Source organism: Neomonachus schauinslandi, chromosome 4, assembly GCF_002201575.2.
Source record: "Neomonachus schauinslandi chromosome 4, ASM220157v2, whole genome shotgun sequence".
Taxonomy (NCBI): Eukaryota; Metazoa; Chordata; class Mammalia; order Carnivora; family Phocidae; genus Neomonachus; species Neomonachus schauinslandi.
In genome coordinates this window covers 73,535,061-73,545,770 of record NC_058406.1, presented here as the reverse complement: position 1 = coordinate 73,545,770, position 10,710 = coordinate 73,535,061, and the positions used below count along the sequence as shown (strand labels likewise).

General features: G+C 39.6%; 1 protein-coding gene across 1 annotated transcript; it reads left to right on the top strand.

Annotated features, from left to right (window-relative positions):
• Nucleotides 1-561: 561 nt before the first annotated feature.
• On the top strand, nucleotides 562-10,171 carry LOC110580512 (guanylate-binding protein 4-like). Its single transcript, XM_021690225.1, has 6 exons — nucleotides 562-651; nucleotides 4,431-4,647; nucleotides 5,982-6,066; nucleotides 6,437-6,624; nucleotides 7,560-7,739; nucleotides 9,935-10,171. The coding sequence occupies exons 2-5, from the start codon at nucleotides 4,561-4,563 to the stop codon at nucleotides 7,731-7,733; spliced, it is 534 nt and encodes a 177-aa protein (XP_021545900.1). The 5' UTR covers nucleotides 562-651; nucleotides 4,431-4,560; the 3' UTR covers nucleotides 7,734-7,739; nucleotides 9,935-10,171.
• The last annotated feature ends 539 nt before the right edge of the window (nucleotides 10,172-10,710 follow it).

Genomic DNA, 10,710 nt, shown 5'->3' with positions numbered 1-10,710 from the left:
AATCAGAGATAGAGCTGGATATAACTTCTCTTATAATTCCAGCTCCCAAATGCAGGACTATCCAAAAAGCAGGTATAAGTGTAATGGATTTTACTGAATATGTGGAGGGGGATATCGTTTTTTAAGTTTTTATCAGACTTTGGGACTAGTCCTCTGTCTTCCTGGTGGTGGCCTCCCTGAAATAAATCCCTTTCTTGTTTCACCACCACTGCTCTCTCTGCTTTTGGGTTTTGTCAATGGCAAGTGGCCAAACCTGGTCTGCTTGGGAGCCCTGGAGCCAGGTGCTCTTGTGTCCCTGGCCTCTGGTAACAGTCCGTTTGTGGACAGACAAGCTGGGGACAAAATAAAGAAAGCTAGTTAGGGTGACATTTACTAAGGCCCAAGTGCAGAGTGACTGGGATCCTCTAACTTCCCTCCCCGCTGTACTTTCTCAAGCTCTGGTGACGTGGTTCTGGCAGCTTGGTTCTGGCATGCCTTCTCCAAATATTTAACCAATAGTTAAAGTAGTTTTACTTTCAGGTTCAGTTTCTTCAATGCTCTTAACCTCCTCAGTCTGTTCTCTCATTCCGTGGGATGAGGAAACAGAACAAGGGTGAGTTGAGAGACAACTGGAAGCTCATTCTTGAACAGACCAGCAGTGCTGTGGAGCAGGTATGTTCATTTCTAAACTTTCTTTTACAGCCACTTTAGGTTTGGGCTTAAAACCTTAATTTCTGAGATAAAAATGGGAACTGAGAAGAGGAATGCAATAGATACATCTAAATATGTAAGATGTAAAACCTTGTATTTGAGATTTCCACTTAATGTTGTTTACATATTCTTGCTCTAAAATCTACATATTCAAAAAATCTACATATTGAAAAAAATCTGAATTACAGAGGAAGCTTAAGACTACAGTGAAATCTGATATACCATTCACTTAGATTCACCCTGTGGTGGTATTTTGTGACATTTGCATTCTCTTTCTAAACAGATGTAGTAGTTTTTCTATTTACATGCTTATTCTGATTATTATTTGGAAGAGTAAGTAACAGAGGCCATGACTCTTCCCCACTAAATACTCTAGCACCTCTATCTTGGGATCCAGACATTGTTCTACTTCCTTTCTTTGGATCCACTTCATTCCCCCACGGCTGCTCCTTCCTCTCCCCTATTTCCATCACTCCAGTAAGTCTGTGCTCAGTAAGGACATCCCTGGCCATCCTACTAATACTTGCAGTGAATTCTCTGGGTATTTAACATAGCTAGCCTCTCCCTGCTTCTGGGCGCTCACTCTGTCTGCATCGACTCTGAAGCCCCATGGTCTCCCAGGACTGCCACCCCTTAAAGTTCCCCAAGGCTTTTCTTCTTTTGTATTCTTAAGCTGAATTAAGTCATCTCAACACATACATAATTCAATTAACCCCTATCACTCACCTTTATCTCTTTCCTCAGGATTATTTCCGTTTTACAAATCTACTACGTGCCCAACATGGGGACCGAGCAGAGAACAGAACAGCCATGACACCTTTCTCCTCAAGCTTTGACTTAGTGGGGATAATTACAATTGTGAGAAACAGCAGAGTATCATCGTTGTTGTCTGTCTGTAGTCTTCCTAGTTTGAGATGGTTACTGGGAAGTACTGTTAACTCTCCCCTTACCTCCATTCTTCCTTTCTCCCGTACTAATAGGACTCCTGCTTACCTGCCATGCATATCATTTCCCAGAATAATGATGGCAATTCCAGCCTCTCTTGTGGTTGTGTACTGGAATATGACTAACCTAAGAAGCAATTTGGTTTATGTAGACATGATGAGTTCGTAAAGGACAGGCTTACCTTCCCCTTGTCTGTTCCCTGCTTAGAATACAAATATGACAACACACCGTCTCACACCACGGGCCGCCCCTTATAGATGACGGAGCATATGAGAAAAAGGTTCTGAAGCTTCAATCCTTACGAAACAAAAAGCACATACCATCTCTAGATTACTGACCCTGAAATGTATGAGGGAGAAATCCATGTAAATTGCTTAAGAGACATTTTTTTCTAATTGTCACAGCTAAGCCTAAGCAATATAGTTATCTTACTATCACCCCGAGGGCAGGGGCCACAGCTTGTTTTTATCCAAGCACATAAGCACAATGTGTGGCACATAATAGATGTTCAACCAATGTGTTGAAAAAAAAAAAAAAAAAGCCACAATAAATGGGACTGGAGATCAAGGACTGAAAATATGAAAAGATATCTTTCCTAAACCTGAGGTGAGCCCTCATCGCAGACTGGTGATACCCAGTATTTCATCCCTAGCTTCATTAGAGATTTGGAGAATACTGAAGGCAGCACTCTGCAGATGGCCACTCTGCATTTTGGGCCATGGGAAAGTACAGAAGTGCTAATGTATGCATCCTTTCAATAACTCTGAGGCAAGAGAATGACTTTGTGGTCTTATTTTACTGTGAGACTCACTCTTCTGGGTTTGCAAGTTTCCACTGCATCTGAGGACACATCCTATATAATACATGCTCCTCTCAAAGCTCCTCACAAATATATATATATTTGTGTATATATATATATAAATATATATATAATCTAGAGAAATATAGATTTCTCTATATAGATATATAGAAAAATATATATATATAATCTAAAGAAAACTAAATTTTAAACAATTCATTCCTTAAAGTAGGTGGAATTTTATTTTATTTATTTTTTGATAGAGAGAGGGAGGGAGGGAGAGAGAGAGAGAGAGCGTGTGCACACAAGTTGGGGAGGGCCAGAGGGAGAGGAAGGGAGAGAATTTTAAGCAGGCTCCACACCCAGTGCAGAGCCAGACATGGGGGCTCTATCCCACAACCCTGAGATCATGACCTGAGCCAAAACCAAGAGTCAGATGCCTAACCAACTGAGCCACCCAGGCCCCCAGTAGGTGGAATTTTAATAGGAATAAATATAATCTCATTTACCCTGCCTCAATTGTTCACCTCTTACCTATTTTATTTTTATAGATACAACATCGTGCAAGTTCTAGGGTATAAAACGTGTTGCTTTGATACATTTATATATTTCAACATAATTACCACCTTAGCCTTAGCTAACATCTCTATCCTGTCAATTATCATTTTTGTGTATATATGTGTATATGTGCTGGCAACAGTTAAGATCTAGTCTTTTAGAAACTTTGAAGTTTATAATCTGGTATTATTATCTATAATCATTATGCTGTGCACCTCCAGGCCTTATTTATTTACTAGTTGCAAGCTTATACCCTTATAAATGACTAACCTTCAAATTTCCCAAGTCCTAGCCCCTGGTAACCACCATTCTACTGTTTTTTATGAGTTCAATTTTTTTAAAAAAAGATTTTATTTATTTGTCAGAGAAACAGAGAGAGAGAGGGGCAGAGAGAGAGAGTGGCAGACAGAGGGAGAAGCACGTTCCCTGCTGAGCAAAGAGCCCAATGTGGGGCTCAATCCCAGGACCCTGGGATCATGACCTGAGCCAAAGGCAGAAGCTTAACCAACTGAGCCACCCAGGCATCCCCAATTTTTTTTTTTTAGATTCCACATATAAGTAATATCATACAGTATTGGACTTATCTCACTTAGCATAATGCCCTCAAGGTCCATACATGCTGTCACAAAAGGAAGCATTTCCTTATTTCTCATGCCTGAACAATATTCCACTGTATATACGTACACAACTTCTTTATCCATTCATCTATTGATGGACATTTAGGCTGCTTCCATCTCTTGGCTATTGTCAGTTATGTGGCAATAACACGAGAGTGCAGATATCGCCTTGAGATCTTGATTTCAATTCTTTTGGATAAATACCCCCAAGTGGGATTGTTGGATTATATGGTAGTTCTATTTTTAATTTTATGCAACCTCCATACTGTTTTCCATGGTGGCTAAACCAATTTACAATGTACATTCCTACCATCCGTGTACAAGTGTTCTCTTATCTCCACATCCTCACTAATAATTATCTCTTGTCTTCTTAATAACAGCCATTCTAACAGGTGTGAGGTGATCTCTCATTGTGGTTTTAAGATATCCCTGATTTCCCTGATGATGAGTGATGTTCAGTATCTTTTCATATACTGCTGGTCATTTGGATGTCTTCTTTGGAAAAATGTCTGTTTAGTTCCTCTACTGATTTTGTAATTGATCATTTTTTTGTTATTGAGTTGTATGACTGTCAATTATGTTCTTAATATGCTTCATTGGGAAAGATATCAAAGATATCCAAAGGATACCAGAGCATGTTAACTGAAGGAAGATACTTAAAATTATTAACTGCAGTGCTTGGAAGGAAAACACTAATTTAGTAGGAGGAGATGGGACTGATGAAAAGTTTCACACTGCTTAAGGTCTTTAAAAAAATGTTGTAGAATTGTAGTTTCTGATTTTGAATCTCATTGATCCCCTAAATTTCTTGCCTCCTTCAGGGCTGGGGATTCTGACAGTGACCTTTATGGACACCTTCCACATTGGAGCGGTTCCTTGTCTGGACGATGTGTGATACCCCTGTTCTGGTGTGAGGACTCAGTGGCTCTGCAGAGGGAGATCCCCACAGAAATGGTCTTGGCACTCCCACACCTAGACCCTGGGGTAGCCCCCACAATGCAGCCCTCCCAGGATGACGAGCTCCAGAAGCAGTACCTGGTACTTGGTCTTAATAGTTGATTCTCCATGTTACCCCCTCTACCTAAAGGCTACCTGATTGGCCATAAATTAGCTAGCCTTCATGGTGGAAGGATTTTGATTCTTCTGAGTAAGAGAGTTATAAAGGACACTATTACTCTATTTTATCTCCTTCTCCTTCAAACTCAGACACTTTGTCCGAAGCAAAGTCAGTACAGACACTCAGATGGCCTCCTTGACTGAATATTGGCAGTTAGCCTACGTGATTGTAACACGCTTACGTTATTTTGAGCTTGCTGCTTTTTCTTTGCACTCTCTCCCACTCACAGCAACCCAAGTTTCTCTGAGAAGATTCTGCTACCAGATCATTCTTGATTTTTATTTTGCTTTTAGTTATATTACTGTTAATCATGCCTTGTGGGTACAATCACAGGACATTACAGCTGCAAGGAGCCATTGAGATTACATAATGCAGACTCAACATGTCACAAGGAAGGGTCGGGGAGTTCAGAAACTTACCAATAGTCTTAATGGAGTAATTCTTTCTGAGATGGTAGTAATTCAAGTTTCTTTTAACAGTAATTCACTGGGTGTTACAAGCAACTAATGAATCACTGAACAGTACATCAAAAAACTAATGATATACTATATGTTGGCTACTTGAATTTAAATTAAAGTAATTCACATACTATAAATTTCATGTATTTAAAATGTACAATTGGGGCGCCTGGGTGGCTCAGATGGTTAAGTGTCTGCCTTCGGCTCAGGTAATGATCCCAGGGTCCTGGGATCGAGTCCCGCATCGGGCTCCCTGCTCAGCGGGGAGCCTGCTTCTCCCTCTGCCTCTCTCTCTCTGTCTCTTATGAATAAATAAAATCTTTTAAATAAATAAATAAATAAATAAATAAATAAAATGTACAATTGACAGAAATGTACAAATGTAAATGTACAATTTCTTTCACACGGGGAAGGTGGTCTAGGAAATCTTCCTGGAAGAGGAGTGTGACATAAACTGTGAAAGATTTGTATGTACTATCCAGGGTGGGAGGTTACTGGAGAAGCCACAGCAGAGAAAAAGAGCAGTATTCAGTCAAGGATGCCATCTGAGTGTCTACTGACTTTGCTTCAGATAAAGTGTCTGAGTTTGGAGAAGGAAAGCACCCCAGATTGTGTTTATAAAACTGCACATTCCTCTGGAGGCTGGAGGGGCTAGTGAGATAACCAGGATCTTGGAACATTCTATGGGGGGTGGGGGGAAGCAATTGGGAAATGCTAATCAGTTTTTTTCTCAGACTATTTCAATGGAAGTTCAGGTTTGACTTGCCTGATATGTCTTTGCCCTTTGTGATCCCCAGGACTTGCTGCAGATGAAGAAGGAACTAGAAGAAAGCTGTAAGAAGAAAGATGAGCTTCTCCATGATGCACAAAGAGCCTTAGCAGGTATGGGGAGGGCTCAGCGCATGATGGGGTAGGAAGTTCCTGCCATGCCCTTGGTGCGCCCACCCTGGCAGGAGGATCTTCCTGAAGCAAGGAGTTTCCTCTCCTTCGGTGGAATGCACACTGTGCTAAATCTGAAAATAACAAGGTAGGGTGTGGTTGCTCATCAGCCGGGCGGTCAGGGCCTTTCCCAGCATGTTCTCAAACCTGCCCTCAAGGTGTGGTCACCAGTTGAATTCAGACATTTCCCTCTGCTCTTTCAAGACAGTCTGGTGTCTGAGAGAGTGGGGGGTTGTGGGACAGGGGGCTGTAGTAGCTTTCAGGCTTAACCTCTGTTATCTTTCCTCTCTGAATGAAAATCTTCCTGGAGCAGAGGAGCGGGACAAAAGAGAGACAGCGGAGAGAGAAAAGCAGCTTCTTGAGGAAAGGTGTGAAGAACTGCAGCAAAAGTTAAAGCTTATAGAAATAACTTTCAAGAAATCCATGATCCAGTTGAAAAAGGAGATGGAAGAGAGAGAAAACCTTCAGAGAGAGCAGGATGAGAGGATTCGGAGGCTTGAGGTAAGCCTGGCCTGGGACCTGGCAGGGACTGCAGAACAAAGCCCTGAAAAACCCCAGGAAGGGAGGGTTGAAAGTTAGAGTGAAGTCAGAGAGAGAAGCACCACTGTCATTTACTGCATTTGATTCACCACACGCCCTGAATTTGTCACGGCTTGTGTCGAGGGTGTTCACACTGAGTTTCCGGAGAGTCCGGTAAGAACTTGGTAGCTCCAAGCATTTACAGAAGATAAATAACCTTCCCAGAGCGTGGGCTGCTATTCTGAGGGATTCCTGGAGGATCACACAGAGCAATAGTAGATAGGGTCCCCACGTTTATCGCATAGATATCCTAACTGGGTGTTTGTGATAGAAGCAGCAATTGGTTCACTTTCCCAAGGTTACTTCCAGTTCTCAGGCACCCTACTCACCCAATGACCCTAAGAGAGATCCTTGCTGACCTAAAACTATCAGCTATGTACAGACTCAGATATGAGGGGGCCTGACAGCCCCTAACCTGCAGCTATCTCCCAGTCAAGATGGCCTGCCCGAGTCAGCACATAGCACACAGGGAATTCTCTCTTCTCCCATCTGGAAGTGTCTGTATCAGATTTCTAAACCGGCTTAGAAGTTCCCATTATTTCTAAGATGTGGGTGAGCATTTGTGCCATTCAGATCAAAGAGCATCATTTTAGCTAGAATATCTCACAACAATTGTCCTTATGCCTGTTTCACACCTTGCAAAATGATGGATGAATATAAATAAGGTTGTACTATGCTTCTTCTCATTTCCCAACCCTAAACCAGGAGATATTCCTGCTATCAATGATCTAATAAGAGAGAATACATTAAAAAGGAAAATGCAGATAATTTTATAAACTGTTAATATAAAATCTTATTCCTGAAAGTTTGGAGTTTTTACATGTTTTCCTTTTATGAATATATCACCCGCTTTTCAGGCCCAAATGAACGCTTTGACTGCAAATAAGCAAAATGCTAAAAATTACTGCTTTTCAAAGATAATTGCAAATGATAAGGAAGAAAACAGTTTGGAGCCTTCATGGTGGTGTAAAATTTGCATGCTGATAAACGAGTTGTTTTCACTAATTACCAGGTTTTTCACTTGTGGATAATTTCAGGTAATTTTTATAAGTTTTCATAACAGCTTTCTGACATAGCTTATTTTTACATGTATGCACCTTTTCTGTTTTTTAGCAAAATTTTAGTAGAAAGATATAAAATACCTACTACAGGGCATCAGTGCCTGGCAAACAAAAGATATAGTCAATGTGGCTGGATAGTTAATTCAAATGGACATGGAAATAACGGATTTGAAGAAAAAGGTCAGATCTGTATTATCCTGGAAAAGAAACATATTGGAATATATTTATCAAAAAATGCTAAATGCTTCTGAAAGTTGCACATGAATCATTACACAAATGGATATCCACACTGTGTTTTTGAGTAGGACAGGCCAGTTCCCTATGCAAATCAATTCTTAGTTCACTTATAAATATCATGTGTTCTGAATTAAAATTTAAAAAAAGGTTAATTGTAAAATTTAAATGGAGCTGATCAAAAAAAAATCAAAAAGCCAAGACAATTCAGAAGAGGTACAATGAAATTTATAGAACTGCAGTAATTAGAACAGTGTGTCAACTGAGCATAAAGATACAACAACAGAACACACTGTGTAGTCTAAAAGTAGAACCCCACCATATATAGGAATTAACTGCATGTGAAAAGTGTTACTTCAAATTAGTGGGAAAGTATGAATTGTACAATACCTATTGTCAAATAACTGGACAGCTGTGCAGAATGAAAGGGTGATTAGATCTATTGTAAATTTTGCACAAAGTAAATTCCAGCTTGACCTCAGATTAAACACGAAAAAATTGCATAAAATCAGTAAATGTCAGATAATTATAAATAATCTTGGAACATCAAATTTATTTTTAAATGCCATAAAACCTGAAGACATGAAGGTACTGACAAAACTACATAAAAAATAAAGATAAAATTTGTTGTGGTGAAAAAGAACCTAGAGAAATTCAGAAGCCAAAAATGTTCTCAAGACAGCCTTGATTTATGTCAGAGGAAAGAACTGATTTTATAAGTTATATATCATAAAGAGCCACAAGTCAATAAAAATGGGCAAACTCTGAGTAGATAGCTTATAGAAAAGATGTTCAAGTAACTCAAAATAAGAGAAATGAAACTAAAACCATGAGATGTAGTGTTTCACTTCATATGCTATCAAACTGCGTTCCCAATGTTTCTGAAAACATGTCCTTTCATGGGAGTCCAAATGGTATAATATGTATTGCAAATTGTGTCTAATATTTCTTAAGTTTTAATAGATGTCCATTTTGGCCCCACACGTTGTTTTAAGGCATACACGCACTCTCTCTCATCTCACACAGTAAGAAAAATTATGTATTTATAAGATGTCCACTGCAGCACTCACTATAACTTTAAAGACTGGACCTACTTATATGTCCATCTATATGGGAGTGGTAATATAAGTTTTAGCACACTTATACAATGGTATATTATATAGCCAGAAAATTGAGAAACAGAGCACTATTTGTAATGTGGGGAAAGTGGGGTGCAAACCAATAGGAATAGTGGCACTCATATATACTTGTATGTATACCCTTAGATGATCTCTGGAGTAACATGAGGAACTAGCAATGTTGGTTCCTTCCAGGGGAAGCTAGATTTCTGAGATCAGGAATGAGAGGAATACTTATTTTATTTTGTATAAACCTCTGTTATGTTTGGAAATTTTACAAGGAGTATGCAATTCTTGTTCAGGAGGATAAGAAAGAAAAAACAGGGATGATGGTGGTGGTGGTAATAGGGAATTTTGCATTCTTAGAAAAGCATCAGCTAGTTCAAAAGAGAGGTCTGATAGTGAGGTCCCAAACTGGAAAAAACAAAACGTGAATCCTAATCTTGTTTGTATTATGGAGTTGATTTGTACTTGCTCAAATTCTTTGAAAAATGAGATATAAAGTATGATGTGATTCTGAAATCCCAGCTGGTGTCTTTCACTTTCTAGCTGCAATTTATAGTTTTAGGTGCTAGGGGAGAGTGGGTCTGCAGTGTATCTTTGGGGTTTTTGGACTTTCCTTTCAGCTGACTTAATATTTGCATGCTATGCTTTTGTTATAATGAATTACTTCCAGTTGCACATGCTTGACATATATTTATCAAAAAATGCTAAATGTCCACATGCTTGACAGGTTACCCCTTTATTCTAGATAGCTGTGCACAGTATTTGGACTTCTTCAAATAACCTCTCTTACTGATCCTCACCTTCATTTTGCAGGCTGGTTTCTCCTTGAAGTCTTGGATTTCCTGAATCCCCGAAATTGGGTTGTGTGGCCCTCCTTTGTACTCGCATTGCACCTGCAGCATGATTTTGAAAATTTAAATTACCCATTTACTCTGTCTCACTGGTGATGCCTCCCTACCAAGGACTAGTTTATCTTTGTCATTGTAATCTTAGCTCCTACTTCTGTGTCCAGCACTTGATCAGTAAGTGGAAAATGTTGGTTGAATAAAGTTTCCCACTTTCTATATCCTCATTATGACAGATGCTTCAAAACACTCTTAAAACAAAGGGTGCACTTTTTGATATGGAGAACAAAGGCAAAAGGAAATGTAGATGAAATTAAATTTCCTTATAACTTGCAGCCCACTGACAAATACTTGAGGCAGGCAGGTATTTGGAACTCCAGGAACTCCCAACTGTCTTAATGTAATGCTTTGCTAGAGGCAAAACACAACCTTAGCTTGACAATAGCCAGGCCTCCAGGATCCTGTAATGTTAGGAGTTAGCTGGAAAGTTAGGTGGTCAGGGCCTGGGTCCCCAGCAAGAAAATATGGAGCCAGGATAGCTAAAATAAAACAGCATTAATACCCTGTTTTTGCAGCTTAGACAGAACTATACTAGCATTCTGTTTTATGCCTTTGCAGAAATGACTTCTGCAAAACGTCCTAAAATAAAACCATAAAGCATTTGTCACCATCACAGGCAAAGGGCAGTTAAAACCTAAGCCCCCAGAAGTCAGACCAAAAAAAAAAGACCATCAGCCCATAGAC